This window comes from Nicotiana attenuata, unplaced genomic scaffold (genome assembly GCF_001879085.1).
Source record: "Nicotiana attenuata strain UT unplaced genomic scaffold, NIATTr2, whole genome shotgun sequence".
NCBI lineage: Eukaryota > Viridiplantae > Streptophyta > Magnoliopsida > Solanales > Solanaceae > Nicotiana > Nicotiana attenuata.
In genome coordinates this window covers 323,815-348,634 of record NW_017670444.1, presented here as the reverse complement: position 1 = coordinate 348,634, position 24,820 = coordinate 323,815, and the positions used below count along the sequence as shown (strand labels likewise).

The window sequence follows — 24,820 nt, the reverse complement described above, 5'->3', positions numbered from 1 at the left end:
CACCTCCTTCAACCGTTTCTTCTTCTTTTTTCGCCAGTTAAATACCCATCTCTCCCTTCGTTCTCTCCATCGGCCAACGTAAATCTCCTCTATATTTCAATTGCTTGATTCTTCCTCTATTTTTATGTATTTATTTATGCAGATATTTAAATTAATTACGTATGTTGTAAATTTTGAGCAAATTGATTCCGACTTTTTGTATCTGCCTAGAGTTCATTTGTATTGTATTGATTAGCTTTGCTTTGTTTGTTACTGTTTATAGGTTGGGTTCAAATAATGACGCTCTGGAAGAACCAAAATTAATTCTTTTACATAACCTATAATGAGATTGTTAAGATTTGTAGATCGAACAGAAATTGGTCAAGAATGAATCTAGGGTTCATGTCCACAGAAGAAGCTTCGAGAGGATTTTATGATTATTCATTCTGAAGAAGTGTTCTACAAAATATCTATACTCCCAAATATGTTGGGCTGAAAAATAACTAACTAAAGAAAACAAAGGAAAATGGAGTCTGTTAATAAATACAACTGGGCCAAGTCTAACTAACTAATATCAAGCCCAAATCTACCCAACTAACATCAGGCCCAAATCAGGTAACTCCGACACCCCCCTCAAGTTGGAGGGCGGTAACACGCCCAACTTGCCAAGCAACAACATGTGTTGTCCACCTGTGATACACCTAGTAAAAATATCAGCAAGTTGAGATGATGTAGGAACATGATGTAAAAAAATAAGACCATCTGCCAACTTTGTGCGGATGAAGTCACAATCAACCTCAATATGTTTCGTGCGCTCATGGAAAATAGGGTTTTTAGCAATGTGGAGGGCAGCCAAGCTATCACAGAAAACAGGAATAGAAGTGGACAGTTGAAGACCCAAATCTGCCAACAAACGAACCAACCAGGCTAGTTCAGCCACCACTCTACTCATGGCCCGATATTCTGCCTCAGCAGAAGACAAGGACACAACAGCTTGTTTCTTAGATTTTCAGCTAATCAAACTACCCCCTAACAACACACAATAACCAGAAACTGACTTGCGCGAATCTGGACAAGAAGCCCAATCACTGTCACAAAAAGCTTGGACAGAAAAATCAGAATAACCATTGAGATGAACCCCAACATCAGGTGTACCTTTCAAATACCTTAGAACATGTAATGAAAAACTCATATGAGGCACACGAGGTGACTTAAGAAACTGACTCAAGTGTTGCACAGCAAAACATAAATCTGGCTTGGTATGAGTGAGAAAATCCAACTTTCCAACCAAACTTCTATAAGATTCAGGGTTGGGCAGCAATGCCCCAACATCAGACTTGAGTACACATAACTCAAGTGGGGAAGAGACGGCAGAAACATCAAAATATCCATATTCAGCAACTAGCTCAGAAACAAATTTTCTTTGATGAATAAGTACCCCAAAATCAACATACAACAGCTCAATTCCCACAAAATAATTGAGTAATCCTAAGTCTTTGATCTTAAACTGATCACCTAAGAACATTTTGAGACCACTGATCTCTTGAGGATCATCCCCAGTGAGAATAATGTCGTCCACATAGACATCAAGAAAAATAGTAGATCAATATGATCTTTTAATGAAAAGGGAGCAATCATTTAAAGAATGTGTATAACCTCTAGTGCAAAGTGCTTGTGACAACTTAGCATACCATTGTCTAGATGCTTGTTTTAAACCATAAAGGGACTTTTGCAACTTACAAACCAAAAGAGAAGTACAATGAGAAGAAGAAGAAACTGTGAGGCCTTGGGGAAGCTTCATATATATCTTTTCATCTAAGTCCCCATGAAGAAAAGCATTATTCACATCCAACTGATACAAGGACCACCCCTTTTTAATGGCAAAGGCAACTAGACACCTAATGGTACACATTTTGACAACCGGAGAAAATATTTTATTATAGTCAATACCTTCAATTTGTGTGTCACCCCTAACTACCAACCTTTCCTTATATCTTTCTACACTTCCATCAGCTTTGTACTTAATTTTATACACCCATTTACACCCAATAGGCTTCTTACCCTTAGGTAATTCAACTATGGACAAGTGTTATTAGCTTCTAAGGCCTCAAATTCTTTTCTCATGGATTCCTGCCAGACTAAACTGGTAGCTGCCTGAGAATATGAATGAGGCTCAACTTCAGTTGTGTGTGCATCATAGAGAGATAAAGTAGTGGAGTTGAAAATGGAAGGAGGAAGTTTCACAACAAAGTCACTAAGATGTGAGGGCAAGGTGTGAGGTCTGCTACTTTTTCTAGTTATAGGGAGAGAGGAAGAATGTGAATGAGCAGATGTAGAGGGAAGATCTAGAGGAATGACAGTATTAGGAGAAGGAACAGAAGGAATAGGGGAGGAAGAAGCATCAACAGAAGGTGAAGTATTAGGAGATGGTGGATCAACAGGAAAAGAATGGGAAGGAGTAGTACATAAGAGAGGATCAGAACCAACAGGTGAAATTGGTATAGAAGCAGAACATTGTAGGTGTCGACGCCCCCTTTTTCTAAAGCGAAATCGGGTTTACGACATTCGGAAGACAACTCTATTCCCGTTTGGGGTCGCACATGATATTAGCGCATCGGTCATCATCTCCATATTCTACCCTTCCCACCCCGTAAAGGTTATTTAAATGTGTGGATTGGTCACGAATGCTTATTGCGTGCTATTACCTGTCCCGTCCTATAAGTCCTAGAGGGTATTTAGGACCACTATTCCTACAAGGTAAGGTCTAGGCTGAACCCTTAGGTTTAAAGGACAAACTGCTAGGCGACATACATAACAAGTAGGACTACACATAAAGGAACCATACAAAGGCAAATAAGAGGCTCACAGATCCCTCACAAGTAAACATGTAATTAGCACGTCTCAAACACATTTAAGGTCTTAAAAGAACGCGAGTTTAAAGATCAGTTTTAGCAGAAGGTTTAACTACAACTGAGTGATCCAAAGAGTGTTTGACTTGCAAAAATATAACTAAGAAAACAGTTGAGTAAGTAAAGGTGAGGGAACTGTTAAAACATCGTTTTAAAAAAAAGGATTTGAAAATACAATAGTTTAAGTAAACAAGTATCAAAATAACGTGAGCCTGGGCGGAAAGGTACCAGTAATTTAAAAGCTTAATAGAGCACGAATCAGGAAATTAGTGGGAGCATATAAATACGAAATAGGTTTCCAGATAAAGAGATTTTCAGTAAAAGAGTGGACTTCAGAGAGACGGGTAAAAGAAATGGGAAAGTTAAAAGGTTGAGTAGCTTGAAACTAGTAAAACAAAATCAATCATCTTTATTATTATTGGGCCTAAAGCTTGCCTAGGCAATGTATGTATTGCCTTCTTGTCTTAAAAAAAAAGTGGTGAACATGCATATTGATTCCAGTTTTAAAGAGAAGACGCAGTCAAACAAACTTATGTTGTTAAATTGAACAGCTAGTCAGGCGTTCAGCAATTGCAACCCTAAATAACATGATTTCTAATGCACATAAAGCTCCTAAAGCATGGTCTCTAAATGCAGTAGTAGTTTCATAACAGTTATTTGTTGATTACTAACTGATCACAAAGTGAGTATAACAATCTGAAAGTAAAGAGCCTAAAACAGGATATCTAGGTGTAAGATGCATGTCCTACGCATGGCTTCTATTGCACAAATTGGTAAGTAAAGCCCTATAGACATATTTTCTACCCATTAATTAAACTAAGCATGCATAATCCCTCCCAATTTCACTATAACCCCAATCAATTGTTTAAAAATTATTACAAACCATGATAGCTAAATTACATAATGAAAAAAATAAAATAAGAAGCTACTCTATAGGGAGCCTTCAACCAGGCCCAATCTTCCAACCTCACTTCTTTCGAGTTTCACAGCCTTGACCATGGTTTGGGTGCGCCAAAGCTCCCTAAGGGCCCAATGCGGGTCCTTGGCCAATACCAGCACCCAAACATTACAAAATGTTTGAACAAGTGCAGTGTGGAATTACCAGCCTTGTGCATCAAAGTTCAATGGGTACTCAAAGGTGCCCAAGGCAATGCTTACACGAAGGGGGGTAGAACCTAAACTCTAGGAGTAGTGAGAGTGATAGAATTTTCTTTAAAGAAATTGAGTTGAAAAGCAGTTTTAAAAAAGAATGATCCATGTAGAACCAGCTTTGAAAGAAAAACAATGGGACAACTTTGACAAAACTCAGAACCAAAATACCTCATACAATTTCGGGCAGTAAACACAAACAGGAAAAGGGAAGTGGGGGCAAATAGTTCACATGTAACAACACAGTTGCACCTAGATACCAAAGGAAAGCATTTCAAAACTTAGACAGTCAACAGGTTTAACCAAAAGGGCTCATGATCACATGCTGAGAATGTACTGGGGCTAGGAAGTAGGAGAGAACATGTATTAAGCAAACCAGTAGGCATGCCGGATTAATAGAAGGATAATCACACAGGGGCATGCTAGTTGCAATAAGACAGCAGAACCATAAGTAAAAGCATAGAAGAAACAAAATAAAGTGCAGCATGTATAAAAGCATATTGTTTTGGATACTACAAATCAAATAGAGGGCATACCAGTCAAGGATGAGATAGTGTAGAGCAGTAGTGTGCAGGGAAGTGAGCAGTAGTATGCAGACCAAACAATCAGCAATGTATAGACCAGTAGAATAATGAGCAGCCCCCAAAGATCACTCAGTCTTGGCTTTCAGCCGACTGAATAATCAGTAGTCAACAGGAAAGTGGGAGAGGATGTATAGAAAACAAGAGAGAACACCAAGTATGCTTATGTGTGTAAGAGAGAGTTCAGAGCAATGAACTTTTTTGTTCTTGTGTGTAATGTGCAATGTATCAGTGTGTAATGCAAAAGAGAATGGGGGTACTTATTGCTCTCAAATTAAGTGAAAATAAGGTAATACGTATAGACTGATCATAGTTATGGAAATAATACCAATTAGAATCAATTAAAAACTCGGACTCCCTTCAATTAAGGAGTCATAGTTCAAACGGGTACAAATTGTATCAAATAAGGAAAATTATTATTTGCAAAACTGGTATTTCCATAATAGGAGTAGTAAAAGTATACAGAATATTTTAAGTATGGAAAGTATAAGGACAGCATATTGTGCACACAAATTAGTTCAAAGAATCACAGATGAAATTGAAAATCACAGGGAATCAGTACTAAGTAAGGAGAGCATTTCACAAATAAGGAAGTGATTCAAAAATCAGTGTAAAACTTCTAAGGAAAACATATACAAATTCAGGGATTCGAAGAGATGCAAAAAATCAGCAGAATATTTGGTAAACGATGAACAATTAGACCTATAAAACACAATAGGCATGAAAATCAGAGAACCCTAAGCAAGAAATCACAGAATCAATAGAAGGCTGGAACTCTAATAGCAAAATTAAAGCATAGAACTCGGAGAGTAACCAGAAGATCACACCAACAAGCACATAACACAAACATAAACACATAATACTCAAAAGATCAGAAGATATAGTGATTTCGAAAGGGTTCAGGAAACCCTAGTTTTAAAAGAAGAACAAAACGTTGAAAACTTGAACAATCGAAAAGATCTAGTAGAGAGTAGTGTAAAACACAAAAGAATAAGTTAAAAATCGTTTAAAAAGACAAGGTTTTTAAGAAAATTAGGGTTTCGTAATAAACCAGTGAGAGGTAAGGAACCTGGCTGTGAAACTCGTTAATAATGATGCTCGCAGCACCATCGAACCATAAACCAACGGAGAAAGGTCGGAGACAAACCAGGCAGAGCTTCCGATGACCATCTTGCATAGTGGAGGCTTCTGGAGTCTCGAAGATAGAGGGAATCAACAAGACAAGGTTTAACGGTGACTGGTGGTTGAGAGAGGTGAGGCTGGAGGTGGCCGGAGAGGCGGTCGATTCATCGGAGACGAAGGAGAGAACCAGAAGGTTCTAGACAGAAGGGAGAGCAAGAGTCAGTGTAGAGAGAGAGAGAGAGAGAGAGACCGTCTCTGAAATGGAGGGGGTTTGGGGGGGGGTTGTTGAATTTAATTTTGGAAATAAAACCTGGGCCGTTGATCTCATTTGATTAACGGCTCAGATTAGATTAAAGTTGGACCGGGTCATTAAATCGGATATAGGTTGGGTGATTTGAGGACTGGGTCGGGGGTTTTGGGGTTGAAATTGGGGGTTCAATTTCTAGTTAAAATTGGAATGTAAAGGGGTTATAACTGAAATGAACGGGGCTAAATGTTAAACAGCCATTTCTTCTCTTTTTATTTTAATAAAAATAGTTAATATAGTTTTAAAAACCAATTAAAAGCACTAAGTTGAGTAATAACATATAAATGTTAATTAAAAAAACACTGGGAGCGATTTTGTAATTATAAAATACTATTAATCGGAAAATAGGCTATAATTGCAATTATAGCAATTTAGCTTTAAAAATACCAAATAAAATTATATAAAATATGCAAAAAATCACCTTAATTATATCTGGGTGTAAATATGAGAATAAGATAAATTATTCACCAAAAATGATAGTCTGGAAATAATTATTGAATTTTGTACTAAATAGACAACAAAGTGATTTTAAAAAATCTTTAAAATAAGGAAAAATACCAAAACTCTTGGGTATGCTTATATATGCATGTACATACTATTTTGAGAATATTTTGAGTGTATATAAAAATATATAGGGAAAAATTGGGTATCAACAGCTGCCCCTCTTTACCCGGGAAGGATGAAAGAGTTATCGGGTAAAGATAGGATGGCTAATTTTGACTGAAAGAGGTGATTTGCAAAGAATTTCGACCAAGCTCTGGTTCTTGAGCTGCCTACATATCCCTGGTTTTATAGGAATCAGGCCATATGTAGTTCGGGATCCATCGGCGGAGTATGCCAATAGAGTTTCGAAAAGGACGGACGCGATGTTTAGGTTGTAGCTGAAATCTGATAGGCTGCGGGAACTGGAGCGGGATCGCTCCTGTTGAGATGGTTGTTGCTAGCCGGCGTACCTCCAAGTGAGCAATACAACGTATAATGTGCGTAAATTTAAACGTGATGCAAGTTACCTTTGGACCATGAATGTTGTCTTTGGATGGTTGTCGACGTCCTCAGACCATGATGTCCTAGGCCATGAAGCGCATAATAAAGGATTCGCAGGCTATGAAATGATGCTCTCGGGCTATGATAATGGTGCCTCCGAACCATGATGCCTTTGAATGATGATGTGCAGAATATAAAGCGGGGTCCTCGGGCCATGGCATGGCGTTCTCGGGCTATGAAAATGGTGCCTCCGAACAATGACGCCTTTGGACAATTTGGCGATATTTGAACCCATGAAATGCAGGATTTGGCGATATTTCAGCCCATGAAATGCAGGATTTGGCGATATTTCAGCCGATGAAATGCAGGATTTGGCGATATTTCAGCCGATGAAATGCAGGATTTGGCGATATTTCAGCCGATGAATGATTAAATATAAACTGGCGATCTTTCAACCGATATAGAGATTTAAATGCAGTTGGCGATATTTCAGCCATGCAAAGATTTGAATAAAGCTGGTGATATTTCAGCCATGCAGAGATTTAAATAAAGTTGGTGATATTTCAGCCATGCAGAGATTTAAATAAAGTTGTATTTCAGCCATGCAGGAGGAGACAAAGCTTAGTCTCGGAAGGCAGAAAGGTAGCCTTATGCAATGCAAGAAAAATGCAAGATGGAGGTAGAGCTCAACCTCGGAAGGCAGAAAGGTAGCCTTGTGCAATGTAGAGAATGCAGATGGAAACAGTGCTTAGTCTCGGAAGGCAGAAAAGTAGCGTTATGCAATGCAAGAAAAATGCAGATGGAGACAATGCTTAGTCTCGAAAGGCAGAAAAGTAGCCTTATGTAATGCAAGAAAATGCAGATGGAGACAATGCTTAGTCTCGAAAGGCAGAAAAGTAGCCTTATGCAGTGTGCGAAAATAGAGGTGAAGAGTGACAAAATTTCTTAGCTGAGAGACGATAGCTGCTAGTTGATTGTCACTGTGGCTGCTGGGGATGTTGCGTGCGAGTAGCACTTGAAAATGGGTGATGATTCTGGGAGTTGTATTCCTGAAAAGTATGAGTTTGTAACCGTATCCGATGATTCTGTGTCTTGGGGTACCAGCATTCAAAGAAAGATCGTGAGTTTTGTCAAGGGGGAAGGTTAGTTCGTCTTCCTGCGGACTGCGCTCGTCCTACTCGGCTCTTGCTTTCATTGGGGTAGCGTTGCTGACAAAGCTGTTCTGATAGTATTTATGCATGATTTAGCAAAATAATAAAATATGATGTAAATACGTAATAGAGAAAATGTTTTTAGATGAACCGACGACTGCGACACAGTTCAAGATATCGCAACCTCTTTTGCTCCGGAATTTTGAGGGTCCTCCTCAAAATTCTGCCCCAGTTTACTAGGCCGGTGCGCGGTGATTGGCAGAGATCAACTTCGGAATTTTGAGGGTCCTCCTCAAAATTCTGCCCCAGTTTCCAGTATCGGGGAAAAATGGAAATTTATTGAATTGTGACCGAACCTATAGGGCTGCCTACGTATCCCCTCTTAAACGGGAATCAGGTCAGGCGTAGTTGAAATTACATCATACAGAAATCATAATGATTACACATAATAGCATTTGACTGCATCTGAATTAATTGGCTTTGGCCAGACTTCTCCATCCATCTCTGCGAGTATGAGGGCTCCCCCGGTTAGAACCTGGTGAACCATGTACGGACCTTGCCAGTTGGGAGAGAATTTCCCTTTGGCTTCATCTTGATGCGGAAAAATCTTTTTCAGTACCAACTGCCCTGGCGCGAACTGTCTTGGTCTTACTCTCTTGTTGAAAGCTCTGGTCATTCTATTCTGATAAAGCTGACCATGGCAAACTGCATTCATTCTTTTCCCATCTATAAGGGCTAGCTGCTCGTAGCGACCTTTTACCCATTCTGCATCCTCTAATCCTGCTTCTTGTATGATCCTCAAGGAGGGAATTTCTACCTCGGCGGGAATGACCGCCTCCGTACCATAAACCAGCATATAGGGAGTTGTCCCGGTTGATGTGCGGACTGTGGTGCGGTATCCCAATAAGGAAAATGATAACTTCTCATGCCACTGCTTATGCTTCTCTATCATCTTCCTTAGTATCTTCTTGATATTCTTGTTGGCTGCTTCTACAGCTCCATTCATCTTCGGCCTGTAGGCTGTGGAGTTCTTGTGCTTGATCCTGAAGGTTTCACACATTGCTTTCATCAGGTCGCTGTTGAGATTGGAACCATTGTCAGTGATGATTGACTCTGGGACGCCGAATCGGCAAATGATACGATCGCGGACAAAGTCTGCCACAACCTTCTTGGTCACTGCCTTATATGATGCTGCTTCAACCCATTTTGTGAAGTAATCAATTGCCACTAGGATGAACCTGTGCCCGTTTGATGCGGCAGGCTCGATAGGTCCGATGACATCCATTCCCCAAGCGGCGTACGGCCATGGTGAGCTTGTTGCATTGAGCTCGTTAGGAGGCACCTTTATCATATCTGCATGTATCTGACAGCGGTGGCACTTTCGGACATACTGGATGCAGTCTGTCTCCATAGTCATCCAGAAATAACCAGCTCGGAGTATTTTCTTGGCTAAGACAAAACCATTCATATGCGGACCACAGGTCCCTGCATGAACTTCTTCCAACAACCTGGATGCTTCCCTTGCCTCGACACACCTTAGTAATCCCAAATCGGGAGTCCTCCTGTACAGGATTCCTCCGCTGTGAAAGAAGTGATTGGATAACCTTTGCAGTGTGCGCTTCTGAGTAGTGTTGGCAAGTTCTGGATACTCTCCTGTTGACAAATATTTCTTAATGTCATGGAACCATGGCTTTCCGTCTGCTTCTTCCTCGACATGAGCACAGTAGGCGGGTTGATCCTGGATCTTTACTGGAATAGGATCAATGAAGTTCTTATCCGGATGTTGAATCATGGATGATAGAGTGGCCAATGCATCGGCAAACTCATTCTGTACTCTGGGAACGTGTCGGAATTCCGTTTTTGCAAATCTCTTCCTCAACTCTTGTACGTGATGCAAATATGGGAGTATCTTGGAGTTCTTGGTTGCCCATTCTTCTCGGACCTGATGTATGAGCAAATCTGAGTCCCCGATCACTAGTAACTCCTGAACGTTCATGTCAATGGCTAGTTTGAGCCCTAAGATGCAGGCTTCGTACTCGGCCATGTTGTTGGTGCACGGGAACCTGAGTTTGGCGGACACCGGATAATGTTGGTCTGTTTCTGATACTAGAACTGCTCCTATGCCAACTCCCTTAAAGTTTGCTGCTCCATCGAAAAACATTCTCCAGCCATCATAGGATTCTGCAATGTCTTCTCCTACGAAGGAGACTTCCTCGTCAGGGAAACACGTCTTTAGAGGCTCGTATTCTCCGCCCACGGGGTTTTCGGCAAGATGATCGGCTAGTGCTTGTCCTTTGATCGCTTTCTGAGTCACGTAGACAATATCAAACTCACTCAGCAATATTTTCCATTTGGCCAGTTTGCCCATGGGCATGGGCTTCTGAAAGATGTACTTTAGCGGATCCATCCTCGATATGAGATAGGTGGTGTAGGCACAGAAATAATGCCTCAACTTCTGAGCTACCCAAGACAGAGCACAACACGTGCGTTCTAGTAGGGAATACCGGGCCTCGTACGGGGTGAACTTTTTACTGAGATAGTAGATGGCTTGCTCTTTTCTCCTCGTTTCATCATGTTGTCCCAAAACACAACCGAATGCTCCATCCAGTACTGCAAGGTAGAGCAATAGCGGTCTGCCTGGTTCGGGCGGAACCAGAACTGGCGGCGTTGATAGGTATTCCTTGATTCTGTCGAAAGCTTTCTGAGAATCCTCAGTCCATTTAGTGGCGGCGTCCTTCTTTAATATCTTAAAGATTGGTTCGCAAATGACTGTGGACTGGGCTATGAACCGGCTGATGTAGTTGAGTCTCCCCAAGAAACTCATAACCTCTTTCTTGTTCTTTGGCGGTGGCAAGTCTTGAATGGCCTTAACCTTTGATGGATCTAGTTCTATTCCTCGTCGACTTACGATGAACCCAAGCAGTTTTCCGGCAGGAACCCCGAATGCACATTTGGCGGGATTAAGTTTCAAGTTATACCTTCTCAATTTGTTGAAGAACTTCCTCAGGTCTTTCATGTGGTCAGTGGCTTTCTTGGATTTGATGATGACATCGTCTACATACACATCGATCTCTTTGTGCATCATGTCATGGAAAATAGTAGTCATGGCCCTCATGTAGGTGGCCCCAGCATTCTTTAATCCGACCGGCATCATCTTGTAACAATACATCCCCCACGGTGTAATGAAAGCCGTTTTCTCCGCGTCTTCTTCGTCCATCCATATCTGATGATACCCAGCAAAACAATCGACAAATTACTGCAACTCGTGCTTGGCGCAGTTATCAATCAGGATGTGTATGTTCGGCAAGGGGAAGTCGTCTTTCGGACTGGCCCAGTTGAGGTCCCGGTAGTCGACACAGACTCTGACCTTCCCGTCCTTCTTTGGCACTGGCACAATGTTGGCCAACCATGTTGGATACTCCACTACTCTGAGGACCTTGGCTTTGACTTGTTTGGTAACTTCCTCCTTGATTTTCAAACTCATGTTTGGCTTTAACTTTCTGAGCTTCTGCTTTACCGGCGGACATGTCGGACCTGTTGGCAATTTGTGAGCTACGATAGATGTACTGAGACCGGTCATATCATCATATGACCAGGCAAATATGTCCTCATATTCCTTTAAGAACTCCGTGTACTCTTTCTTTTCTGATGGTGACAGGTGAACACTGATGCGCGTTTCCTTGACATTCTTTGCATCCCCGAGGTTGATGACCTCAGTCTCGTCCAGGTTAGACTTAGGTCTATTCTCAAAGTCCTCGACCTCTTTAACGATCTCTTCTGGTATTTCATCTTCTTCTGAGTCTATATCCGTTTGTCGCGTTACCTCGTTGCATGTCACATTCATCGGTTCATCAAGATAAGTAATAGTAATGCTGTGTAAAGTAAAGTAAATGGCGGAGAAAAGAGATAATAAGAGCGAGATTTATAAAAACTGAAATGCTTTAATAAATGCTAAAAGAATTGTTTTGAACATCGGAGCTCTTTTCAAAATTCAAAGATAATACTGAAGGGAAATCAACTAGCGAAAAATAACAGATAATGCATAATGCTTTGTTCAGCCTTGCTACCCCGAAGCTCTCCGGGCCCTAGTGGTTCTGACGGACCAATTGCTGAGGCGTTCTCCTCGGTTCACTGCCAGTATGGAAGGGCCTTCCTCCCCTTCCTCCTCGAGAATGACGTGACAGTCCATATTTTCATCTTCCAAGAACAGGTTCTTCATTGCTGCTAATGCTTCATCTTCCTCCGACCCATATATAATGTCGGCCACCTGGAAAGTCTGTTCCAGGTGGGGTATAGGGTGCTCCAGCGGATATTAAGGGCCGCGCCATGGTGGCGACCAGTTCTGGAATTCTTCCCAAGTATAACCATACCCTAACCCAAAAGTGGTGCCATGCTTCTTCAGTTTGATAGACTTGGTGATTCCCTGGAGATTCTTGCTGAGCCCTTTGCCCGGTTCATACCCGCTCCAGTTTAGAATACTCTCTATCTTGTTATCCCACCACTTATCTTTGTCCACTGCGTTGACTCGCTCAATCTGGTGGTAAGTTTCTCCTCCTAGCTTCCTTCTTCCTTCAATTGCTGGGATGGTTTGGCGACTGTATATGGGGTTACTCCCGTCACCATGAATAATCACCTCTTGGAGATTCCACTCGAACTTCACTGCCTGGTGCAGGGTTGAGGCTACGGCTCCAGCGGCGTGGATCCAAGGTCGTCCTAGTAGTAAGTTGTAGGATGCTGGAATGTCTATTACTTGAAAATCAACATTGAACCAAGTTGGCCCCATTTGCAAACATAAACTGATTTCCCCAATAGTAGACCTTTGGGAGCCATCAAAAGCTTTGACGTTGATAGCCCCATCCTTGATTTCATGCAGACTCTTCCCTAATGTTCTGAGGGTCACGAGTGGACAAATATTGAGGCTGGACCCTCCGTCAATCAAAGTCCTGGTGATGAAATAGTCCTCGCATTGCACAGTGATGTGCAACGCTTTGTTGTGGCCTAAACCTTCAAGGGGCAACTCATCCTCGTGGAAAGTGATTTTATGACTCTACAATACCTGTCCGACCATGTTTGTCATCTCTCCTCCAGTTATATTGCTGGGTACGTATGCCTCGCTCAATATCTTCATCAGGGCGTTCTTGTGTGTCTCGAAGCTTTGCAGTAGAGCTAAAATGGAGATCTGTGCTGGTGTTTTGTTTAATTGGTCGACAACTGAGTATTCTTTTGCCTGTATCTTCCGCCAGAGATCATCGAGCCCAGTTTCAATAGGTCGTCCAGAGGCCTGCATACTTGATTCAACTAAGTGCTCCAGAGTATAAATTCTGCCAGTCCTGGTCATACCCTGCGCTGCAATTGCTTCTTCAGACCTAGTCTTTCCCTTCTTTCTTGCCTCGGCGGTGTAATCCCAAGGAATGGCCTGTGTATGGAATGGCGTTACGGCTGACATTGCCACAAGAATGGGCACTCTCATTTTGGGAGGCAACACAGCAACTTCGAATGGTGCAGGTGCCTTTGGAGACCCAAACTCCACCTCAATTGGCTCTGCAGTCTTTATGGAGGATGGTGTTTCAAACTCGAGAGGCACGGACATGTTTACTTCAGCGTCCCCAGAGGGCTGGATCTGGTCTATAATTGGATTTAGTGTGACTGTTGGTTTCTTGGGCTCGTCACCTTCGGCAATTAATCGAATTGACCCTTTGGGGTCTCAATCATCTTCTACTTCGATCATATGCAGACCACCACCCTTATGATCAGGCAAAGGATTGTTGCAAACATTAGGAGAAACCATCACGGCACTCACGTCCTTTTTCTTGGATGCGCCGCCAGATTGCAGGGCTCTGTTGGTAGCCTGCAGTGCTTCAAAATTAGTGACCATTCCGCTCTTAGTGCCCTTTTCAATCCTTTCTCCCAGCTTGATGATATCGGAGAATTTCTGGCCCTCTATCAACATTAACCTCTCATAATACTGCAGATCTTGCACTCGGACGAAAAATCGGTTCATCTGCTCTTCCTCTAAGGCCGGCCTGACCTTAGCAGCCTCGGATCTCCATCGAGTAGCATACTCGCGAAATGTCTCAGTAGGTTTATTTTTCAGATTCTGGATGTAGAAGACATCTGGTGCATTTTCTGTATTGAATCTGAACCTATCCATGAAATCGGACGCCATTCCTACCTAGCTTGTCCACTTCTTGGGATCTTGGCTGATGTACCAAGATAGCGCGTCGCCTTTCAAACTTCTCATGAAGAGTTTCATGCGAATCTTTTCATCTCTTCCTATGCCGACCAGCTTATCACAGTAGGTCCTCAAATGGACCCTGGGATCTCCTGTGCCATCAAACATTTCGAACTTGGGAGGTTTGTACCCCTCGGGAAGTTCAACGTCTGGCCGGATGCAAAGATCCTCATAACTCAGCCCTTCAATGCCTTTGTTCCCTTCAACATCTTGTACTCGACTGGTCTATTTCTTGAGCTCGGCAGCCAAGCTCTTGATGAGAGAATCTTTGTCATCAGATTCTGGTGCGTTTGTAATGGGTTTGGTGTAGTGTGGCAAGGTTTCCACATATATGGGAGTGTGGTGGGGATGATCATTTGATGGTTCAGGAATGAGGAGTGGAGTGTTGTTGGGATGTGTTGCAATTTTGATGAGTAGCGGGTTGTTTCTGCGGCTTTGGGATGGGGTGTTGAGCATTGGGAAAGTTGATGTCTGGAGTAGTGAGGGAGAATGACAGACTTGCCAAGTTCCGAACTTGGTCTAGTTCTTCTTGAAATTTCAGTAACTTCTGTTCGAGCTGAGCGGCACTTTCTTTGGATACCTGAATACCCTGAGGAACCTCTACCCTTTCAACCGAATTCTCCTTTCTGGCGTTGTTCAAATCTTCCATTTTTGCTTTGCCCCTGTTTTTGATAGGACTTGGAGGAGGAGGAGGTGGAGGGCCCTTAGATCTTGTGGAGTAGGATGACGATGCCAGAATGCACGAACTAACCTTTTAGGGAGGGGAATAAAAATAAAAGTAAAAACAACATAAAGGTAACGAGTTAGTACGGATTCTGTGAAAGAAATATTGCAGTATTTAAACACATAGTACAAGAATATAAATCGTGTCCTAAATTGGGTGCCTCGTTGTGCCCGAGGTAGGCCTAGCGACAAGTTGATTTGGAGAACTTATAATGCTAAATGCCTCATTTTATTGATAAAAATGAGACGAATCCCAAAACGACACTAAAATTGCATAAAGTAAAAAAAATGCCACTAATGGCCGTTGTCCTTATTACATTTCAAAGCAGAAAAGAAAAGAAGCTCCTAACTATTTGGTCCCAGAAGGACCTTCCCCAGACTCGGCATCTTTGGCTCCATCGAACAGCGTCACCAGCTCACGTAATCCCAGCAGCAGATAAGCCCTAGCCAAATGTCCTCCTTCATTTCCTTCGGCGTTTTGGCAATTCTCGATCCTCCGAATGAACTTCCCTTCCAGCTCTACTAACCCTCGCTCCAAATGCCCTAGGCGCTTGTTGGCTCTGACAGCCATATCCTTCCATTCCTCGATTAACTTTTGATTTGCCTCTTAAATCTCCTGATGCTCGCTCTCGCACTCCCTAATCCTCTTGCGCAACTGGTTGTACTTAACCTGTATCTCAGCCCTTTCGTCGATGACCCTGTGACCTCGAACATATCCGGGCTGTCCTAACCCAGCATGATCTTCTTCTAGCCAACCTGGATAGTATGAGGTGTAACCGGCATGATACCTATCAGTTTCTATGGAATCCCTCTCCAAGACGACCTTGCTGTTCCACATTTGTTGGGCTTGACATTTGTATGGGCTATCATCGTCTTGGAAATCAGCCCCGAAATGACTCATCTTATCTACCTTTGGTACGACTTGCTTTCTCCCCGCTTGCCTCATGACCCGGAGAGGGACATAGGGATAAGTTCCCCTCAGACCAATGAGTATGAGAAATGGAGCGTCCCGAGAGCGGATGATGAACTCTCCAACGGGGAACCATTCGAACATCCACTGTACCTTGTCTTCTTTGAAGTTTTCAAATAATTCTACCCATCCTCGAGCATCCCCCGGCCGAGCAAACATGTCAGGCATATAGTTCATTCTATTGGGATGGTGAAAGGCTATATGATCATTCCACGGCCTTCGCGGAAGCTCTTGGCGGTATCGACCCTTTTGGAGATGTTCTATGAGCCAGAGTTGGAGTAATAAGTTGCAACCCTCAAAATGACTGGCCCATCGTTGAAAATTTTCTAAAGCTCGGTAGATCTCTGCAACAATCATGGGCACTATGCTGAAATGTTGCCCTTCAATCCCCTCCATTAGTGTCTTGGTGACCATGGCTAGTCTGGTGTGGATCCTGGCCTTCTTCATGGGAAACACTATCATCCCCAAGAAACAGAACATGAAGACGAAAACCCTCCTGTGGATATGCCCCAATGAGGTGAGGGTGAATTCGTCTGGATAGGTGCGGTAGGACTTGATATGACCGTACCTCTCGTACAGGTAGTCGAAGGGAATATAGGAATCCTTCAAACAAGTCAAATCTGAGTTTTTCTTCAACCCCATCATTTTGAAGAAACCTTTACCCTTGCGGTTTTCTGGCATGAGCAAACCCGAAGTCTCCCAAGGAATACCGGCTAACCCTCCTATTTCCTCGAGCAGCGGGGTCATTTCAAGGTCCCCAAATCGAAATACCGATCTATCACTGTACCAGAATAAGGTCGCAGCCTCTATAATTTTGTTATCCGGCTGAATTTCCAAAAGGGAGGGCAAGTTTCCCAAATACTTGCGGACGAGAGTCCGTTCATTGGAATGAAGGTCTTCCCACCATCTTAGCAATCTCGGGTGAATATTGGTTACCATGATGAATCTGGGGACTTCGTGCCTCATTTTCTGCAAAACAAAGCGTTAGTCCCTTACCCCCACCGAAATCGACTATTTAAATCAATAATTGGCATAAACAGCATTTAGTTCTCTAAATAAATGCACAGAGTATGGTGTTGTCCGTTTGGGTCCCAGGGGAACCCAGTGGACTTTGGATAAGGCTATCTTAAAGAGTCATTATGTGGACAGCATAACTGACTCGACTAGGTTTGGACAGTGATGCATGAACAGTTAAACAGGATAAGGCTTCTATGGGGTGCTAGACCGGTACCCTTGAGCGGACAACTCAAGAGGGAAAGGCACGGAACCGTCGACTGCACCACTGATCGACTAGTTTTACCACAAATACGCCTTTGCCAAAATTTAGGGGGTAATAATATTGGAAGAGCGCAACCACTCATCAAGCGTTGCTATGGTATTTGTTTGGCACGAGTGGAATATGATGTTGAAGATGCAATTACAAAAAATGAAAAGATTGTCACGTATTTTCACGTTCATAATGGTTACAACAATTGCTCGAAAATTACGACGGTATTGAAAGAAAGCAGTAAATGAAAGCGCTAAAGAAAAAGGAAACAAAAAGACAAGTTAGTTTCGAATAAAGGTATTAAGCAAAGCAATAAAGAAAACAGTAAAGTCACATATAACATGAAGTGGTAAAAGCCTAAAGGATTCCCCAGCAGAGTCGCCATGCAGTCGACGCACCCTTTTTCTAAAGCAAAATCGGGTTTACGACATTCAGGAAGACAACTCTATTCCCGTTTGGGAATTGGGTTTTTTTGGATTTGAAGAGTCGCCACCTAATGATTAAGTGCATTAGGACACTAAGGTTTTTGAATTTGAAAACCAGAGTTCGGGTAAGGGCTAGAAATTATCTTGAGGGGAAGGTGTTAGGCACCCCTCAAGATCCACTAGTGTGGTTCCCGGCCATGCTATGTTGTGACTTTACAAATAATCAATCAAGGCTCAAATAAGGACTTGCAATTAAATTGAAACTTGTGAAAGCAAGTAGAAAGAGAGCAGAGATTTGAAAGGTCTAAACAATTCTAAAGAGAGCAAACAAAGACAAACAAAGGAAAAGGGATCCTAGGTTTATGATTAATATGGATCACTTCAATGCAATACCCAGCAATCACTCCTCAAAGAGGGGTCACACATAATATTAGCGCATCGGTCATCATCTCCATATTCTACCCTTCCCACCCCGTAAAGGTTATTTAAACGTGTGGATTGGTCACGAATGCTTATTGCGTGCTATTACCCGTCCCGTCCTATAAGTCCTAGAGGGTATTTAGGACCACTATTCCTAAAAGGTAAGGTCTAGGCCGAACCCTTAGGTTTAAAGGACAAAATGCTAGGCGACATACATAACAAGTAGGACTACACATAAAGGAACCATACAAAGGCAAATAAGAGGCTCACAGATCCCTCACAAGTAAACATGTAATTAGCACGTCTCAAACACATTTAAGGTCTTAAAAGATCGCGAGTTTAAAGATCAGTTTTAGCAGAAGGTTTAACCATAACTGAGTGATCCAAAGAGTGTTTGACTTGCAGAAATACAACTAAGAAAACAGTTGAGTAAGTAAAGGTGAGGGAACTGTTAAAACATCGTTTTAAAAAAAAAGATTTGAAAATACAATAGTTTAAGTAAACAAGTATCAAAATAATGTGATCCTGAGCGGAAATGTACCAGTAATTTAAAAGCTTAATAGAGCACGAATCAGGAAATTAGTGAGAGCATATAAATACGAAACAGGTTTCCAGATAAAGAGATTTTCAGTAAAAGAGTGGACTTCAGAGAGACGGGTAAAAGAGTTGGGAAAGTTAAAAGGTTGAGTAGCTTGAAACTAGTAAAACAAAATCAATCATCTTTATTATTATTGGGCCTAAAGCTTGCCTAGGCGATGTATGTATTGCCTTCTTGTCTTAAAAAAAATGGTGAACATGCATATTGATTCCAGTTTTAAAGAGAAGACGCAGTCACACAAACTTGTGTTGTTAAATTAAACAGCTAGTGAGGCATTCAGCAATTGCAACCCTAAATAGCATGATGTCTAATGCACATAAAGCTCCTAAAGCATGGTCTCTAAATGCGGTAGTAGTTTCATAACAGTTATTTGTTGATTACTAACTGATCACAAAGTGAGTATAACAATCTGAAAGTAAAGAGCCTAAAACAGGATATCTAGGTGTAAGATGCATGTCCTACGCATGGCTTCTATTGCACAAATTGGTAAGTAAAGCCCTATAGACATATTTTCTACCCATTAATTAAACTAAGCATGCATAATCCCTCCCAATTTCACTATAACCCCAATCAGTTGTTTACAAATTATTACAAACCATGATAGCTAAATTACATAATGAAAAAAATAAAATAAGAAGCTACTCTATAGGGAGCCTTTAACCAGGCCCAATCTTCCAACCTCACTTCTTTCGAGTTTCACAGCCTTGACCATGGTTTGGGTGCGGCAAAGCTCCCTAAGGGCCCAATGGGGGTCCTTGGCCAATACCAGCACCCAAACATTACAAAAATGTTTGAACAAGTGCAGTGTGGAATTACCAGCCTTGTGCATCAAAGTTCAATGGGTACTCAAAGGTGCCCAAGGCAATGCTTACACGAAGGGGGGTAGAACCTAAACTCTAGGAGTAGTGAGAGTGATAGAAATTTCTTTAAAGAAATTGAGTTGAAAAGCAGTTTTAAAAAAGAATGATCCATGTAGAATCAGCTTTGAAAGAAAAAACAATGGGACAGTTTTGACAAAACTCAGAACCAAAATACCTCATATAGTTCCGGGCAGTAGACACAAACAGGGAAAAGGGGAGTGGGGTAAATAGTTCACATGTAACAACACAGTTGCACCTAGATACCAAAGGAAAGCATTTCAAAACTTAGACAGTTAACAGGTTTCAACCAAAAGGGCTCATGATCACATGCTGAGAATGTACTGGGGCTAGGGAGTAGGAGAGAACATGCATTAAGCAAACCAGTAGGCATGCTGGATTAATAGGAGGATAGTCACACAGGGGCATGCTAGTTGCAATAAGGACAGCAGAACCATAAGTAAAAGCATAGAAGAAACAAAATAAAGTGCAGCATGTATAAAAGCATATTGTTTTGGATGCTACAAATCAAATAGAGGGCATACCAGTCAAGGATGAGATAGTGTAGAGCAGTAGTGTGCAGGGAAGTGAGCAGTAGTATGCAGACCAAACAATCAACAATGTATAGAGCGGCAGAATAATGGAGCAGCCCCCAAAGATCAATCAGTCTTGGCTTTCAGCCGACTGAGTAATCAGTAATCAACAGGAAAGCGGGAGAGGATGTGTAGAAAATAAGAGAGAACACTGAGTATGCTTATGTGTGTAAGAGAGAGTTCAGAGCAATGAACCTTTTTGTTCTTGTGTATGATGTGCAATGTATCAATGTGTAATGCAAAAGAGAATGGGGGTACTTATAGCTCTCAAATTAAGTGAAAATAAGGTAATACGTATAGACTGATCATAGTTATGGAAATAATACCAATTAGAATCAATTAAAAACTCGGACTCCCTTCAATTAAGGAGTCATAGTTCAAACGGGTACAAATTGTATCAAATAAGGAAAATTATTATTTGCAAGACTGGTATTTCCATAATAGGAGTAGTAAAAGTATACAGAATATTTCAAGTAAGGAAAGTATAAGGACAGCATATTGTGCACACAAATTAGTTCAAAGAATCACGGATGAAATTGAAAATCACAGGGAGTCAGTACTAAGTAAGGAGAGCATTTCACAAATAAGGAAGTGATTCAAAAATCAGTGTAAAACTTCTAAGGAAATCATATACAAATTCAGGGATTCGAAGAGATGCACACAATCAGCAGAATATTTGGTAAACGATGAACAATTAGACCTATAAAACACAATAGGCACGAAAATCAGAGAACCCTAAGCAAGAAATCACAGAATCAATAGAAGGCTGGAACCCTAATAGCAAAATTAAAGCATGAAACTCGGAGAGTAACCAGAAGATCACACCAACAAGCACATAACACAAACATAAACACATAATACTCAAAAGATCAGAAGATATAGTGATTTCGAAAGGGTTCAGGAAACCCTAGTTTTAAAAGAAGAACAAAACGTTGAAAACTTGAACAATCGAAAAGATCTAGTAGAGAGTAGTGTAAAACACAAAAGAATAAGTTAAAAATCGTTTAAAAAGACAAGATTTTTAAGAAAATTAGGGTTTCGTAATAAACCAGTGAGAGGTAAGGAACCTGGCTGTGAAACTCGTTAATAATGATGCTCGCAGCACCATCGAACCATAAACCAACGGAGAAAGGTTGGAGACAAACCAGGCAGAGCTTCCGATAACCATCTTACATGGTGGAGGCTTCTGGAGTCTCGAAGATAGAGGGAATCAACAAGACAAGGTTTAACGGTGGCTGGTGGTCGAGAGAGGTGAGGCTGGAGGTGGCCGGAGAGGTGGTCGATTCATCGGAGACGAAGGAGAGAACCAGAAGGTTCTAGACAGAAGGGAGAGCAAGAGTCAGTGTAGAGAGAGAGAGAGAGAGAGACCGTCTCTGAAATGAGGGGTTTGGGGGGGGAGGGGGGTTGTTGAATTTAATTTTGAAAATAAAACCTGGGCCGTTGATCTCATTTGATTAACGGCTCAGATTAGATTAAAGCTGGACCGGGTCATTAAATCGGGTATGGGTCGAGTGATTTGAGGACTAGGTCGGGGGTTTTGGGGTTGAAATTGGGGGTTCAATTTGTGGTTAAAATTGGAATGTAAAGGGGTTATAATTGAAATGAACGAGGCTAAATGTTAAACAACCATTTCTTCCCTTTTTATTTTAATAAAAAATAGTTAAAATAGTTTTAAAAACCAATTAAAAGCACTAAATTGAGTAATAACATATAAATGTTAATTAAAAAAAACACTAGGAGCGATTTTGTAATTATAAAATACTATTAACCGAAAAATAGGCTATAATTGCAATCATAGCAATTTAGCTTTAAAAATACCAAATAAAATTATATAAAATATGCAAAAAGTCACCTTAATTATATCTGGGTGTAATTATAAGAATAAGATAAATTATTCACCAAAAATGATAGTCTGGAAATAATTATTGAATTTTGTACTATTAAAATAGACAACAAAGTGATTTTAAAAAATCTTTAAAATAAGGAAAAATACCAAAACTCTTGGGTATGCTTATATATGCATGTACATACTATTTTGAGAATATTTTGAGTGTATATAAAAATACATAGGGAAAAATTGGGTATCAACAGAAGGTAGCTAGAAGATGAAGAAGATGATAACAAGAAAGGGAAGACAGATTCATGAAAGATGACATCCCTAGAGACAAGAATACACTTGGTGGATAAATTGTACAACTTGTAACCTGTCTTACCAAATGGATAACCAACAAAAACACAAGGTACAACTCTTGGATCAAACTTATTCCTCTCACATTTAGGCACAATTGCATAACAAAGACACCCAAAGGGCTTAAGATGTGAATAAGAGGGCAACTTGCCATAAAGCACTTCAAATGGAGATTTGTTATGTAAGATGGTGGAGGGAAATCTGTTTATCAAATAAGTAGCTGCTAAAATGCAATCTCCCCAAAATTTTGTTGGTAACTTAGATTGGTACATTAAGGCTCTAGCTATTTCAAGTAAGTGCTTATGCTTTCTTTCAACAATTCCATTTTGTTGAGGTGTGTGAGAACAGGTAGTCTGATGGATAATTCCATTATCTGAAAAATATTGTAAGGCAGAATTGAAAAGTCCAATTTCCAAGGCATTATCACTTCTAATTTTTTTAACAGAGAGGTTAAATTGAGTTTTCACCATGGAAATAAAAGCCTTCAGCATAGTAAAAGCATTACTTTTAGAATGCAACAAGTGAGTCCAAGTAGCTCTACTATGGTCATCCACAATGGTAAGAAAGTATTTTGCCCCAAAATAACTCTGAGTATGGTAGGGACCCCATGTGTCAACATGAATTAGCTCAAACAAGGAATCAGAAACAGTAGAACTAGCTGAAAAAAGTAATCTTGCCTGCCTAGCAAGAGGACAAACATGACATATAAAGGACTATTTTGGCAGATAATTCAGCAGAAATAGAAGGGATGGTTTTCATTTTAGAAAATGGAATATGTCCTAATCTATGATGCCAAAGAACATCATTTTTATTTATGCTCTGCTTATCATTACAAGGAACAACATGAATAGTATGCAAAGCTACCTTATTATGTGCAGTCTTACTAGAGTGGTCAGGAATGAAGACATTTTTGGACATTATTTCTAAAAACAGAAACAGGAAAGTTAGATGTTACATTGAGTTGATGATCAAGAAGAAGCTTGTAGAGTCCTTGGTCCACTTTACCAAGTTCCAGAAGCTTCCTCATGGAAAGGTCCTGTATCAAAATACAAGAAATAGAGGTAAACAAGACAAGACAATGAAATTGTTGAATAAGCTTGTGTACAGAAATCAGATTATATTGAAAGGAAGGATTGTACATGACATGATGAAGAGTGAAAGATGGAAGTAAAGCACAGGAACCAATACAAGTAACCTTTGCCTTATAACCATTAGGCAAAGTTACCAAGTAAGGAGTAGGAAATGGAGTCAGATTTGAAAGAATTTCTTTATTGGAGGTCATATGATCAGTAGCTCCACTATCTATAATCCACACATCTCTACTTACACTACAAAACATGCAGGCATGAGAATCATCACCAGTATAAACAAGCAAGGAAAGAACACTACCAGCAAAGTTAGAAGATCCCATCAGATTTGGTTGAGGCTCAGGTGCATGATTGATTTGAGTTTGCTGCAGCAGAGAAACAAGTTGAGAGAATTGTTACTGACTCAAACCAGGTATAGATGAGGCCCTATCATCAGACATAGCAGCAGGTCCAACAAGAGGAGTAGTGTGAGTAGGCTGAGCCATGGCTGTCCAACGGGACGGGCCGGGCCCTCCCGTCCCGTCCCGTCCCGTCCCGTCTCACTTCAAGTTAAACGGGATGGGCCAATATTAAACGGGTCACGGGATGGGACGGGACGGCAATTTCGTCCCGTTTGTCCCGTCCCGCATCCTGTGTGAATTTTTTTTTTGAAAATCTAGTCGTTGGGCAACGACTTAAATTGCAAAAATAGCCGTTGCCAACGGCCAAAAACGGGCAAAACACCCCCTACCCCCTAAACTTTTAATATAACTCCTACGTTTATTAAATTATACTTTGGCCCTATTTTCTACTATAAATACCCCCATTCTTCTTCATTTTTTCCCACAAAAAAATCAATCTTCTCTTTCAAATCTCTTACATTCTAATATTTTATCTATATTATTCTCTCAATTTTGTTACTATCAACTATCAAGTGATAACTTTCAAGTTTCAAGTATTTGGGCAAATTTTTGGAGCAACTTTCAAGCTTCAAATTAATTCGTCAAGTATTTGGAGCAATATTTTGGGCAATTTCTTCAAGTTTCAATATTTAATCATGGTGCACTCGTTCCATCTCCTAATTTTAATATATAATTTTTGCGTATCATTTTAGTGCTTAATTTTTGTGTTTACTTTACGTGTTCTATTTTCGTATTTCATTTGTGTGTTTAATTTTTGTGTTAGCTTTTTTAGTTTAATTTCGTATTTAAATTATGGCACCTAAAATGTATTTGGCATTTTTTAAAAAAAACGTGTAAAAAAAATAGTAAAAGGTGTAAAGTAGTAGTAATCCTAAT

General features: G+C 40.8%; 2 protein-coding genes across 2 annotated transcripts in view; both read right to left on the bottom strand.

The window, feature by feature from the left end:
• Window positions 1–565: 565 nt before the first annotated feature.
• On the bottom strand, window positions 566–1,504 carry LOC109239487 (uncharacterized mitochondrial protein AtMg00810-like). The gene is made up of 2 exons (XM_019406061.1): window positions 1,027–1,504; window positions 566–942 (listed from the first exon to the last, which is right to left on the bottom strand). The coding sequence occupies exons 1-2, from the start codon at window positions 1,502–1,504 to the stop codon at window positions 566–568; spliced, it is 855 nt and encodes a 284-aa protein (XP_019261606.1).
• A 551-nt stretch (window positions 1,505–2,055) lies between these two features.
• The window catches only part of LOC109239486, a 26,596-nt gene continuing 3,831 nt past the window's right edge, over window positions 2,056–24,820 (bottom strand). Inside the window, exons 2-5 of the mRNA XM_019406060.1 lie at window positions 23,651–23,908; window positions 23,411–23,491; window positions 22,357–23,132; window positions 2,056–2,518 (exon numbers count right to left, since the gene is read on the bottom strand). Coding sequence (XP_019261605.1) covers window positions 2,056–2,518; window positions 22,357–23,132; window positions 23,411–23,491; window positions 23,651–23,908 — 1,578 coding nt within the window. The remainder of the gene's footprint in view (window positions 2,519–22,356; window positions 23,133–23,410; window positions 23,492–23,650; window positions 23,909–24,820) is intronic.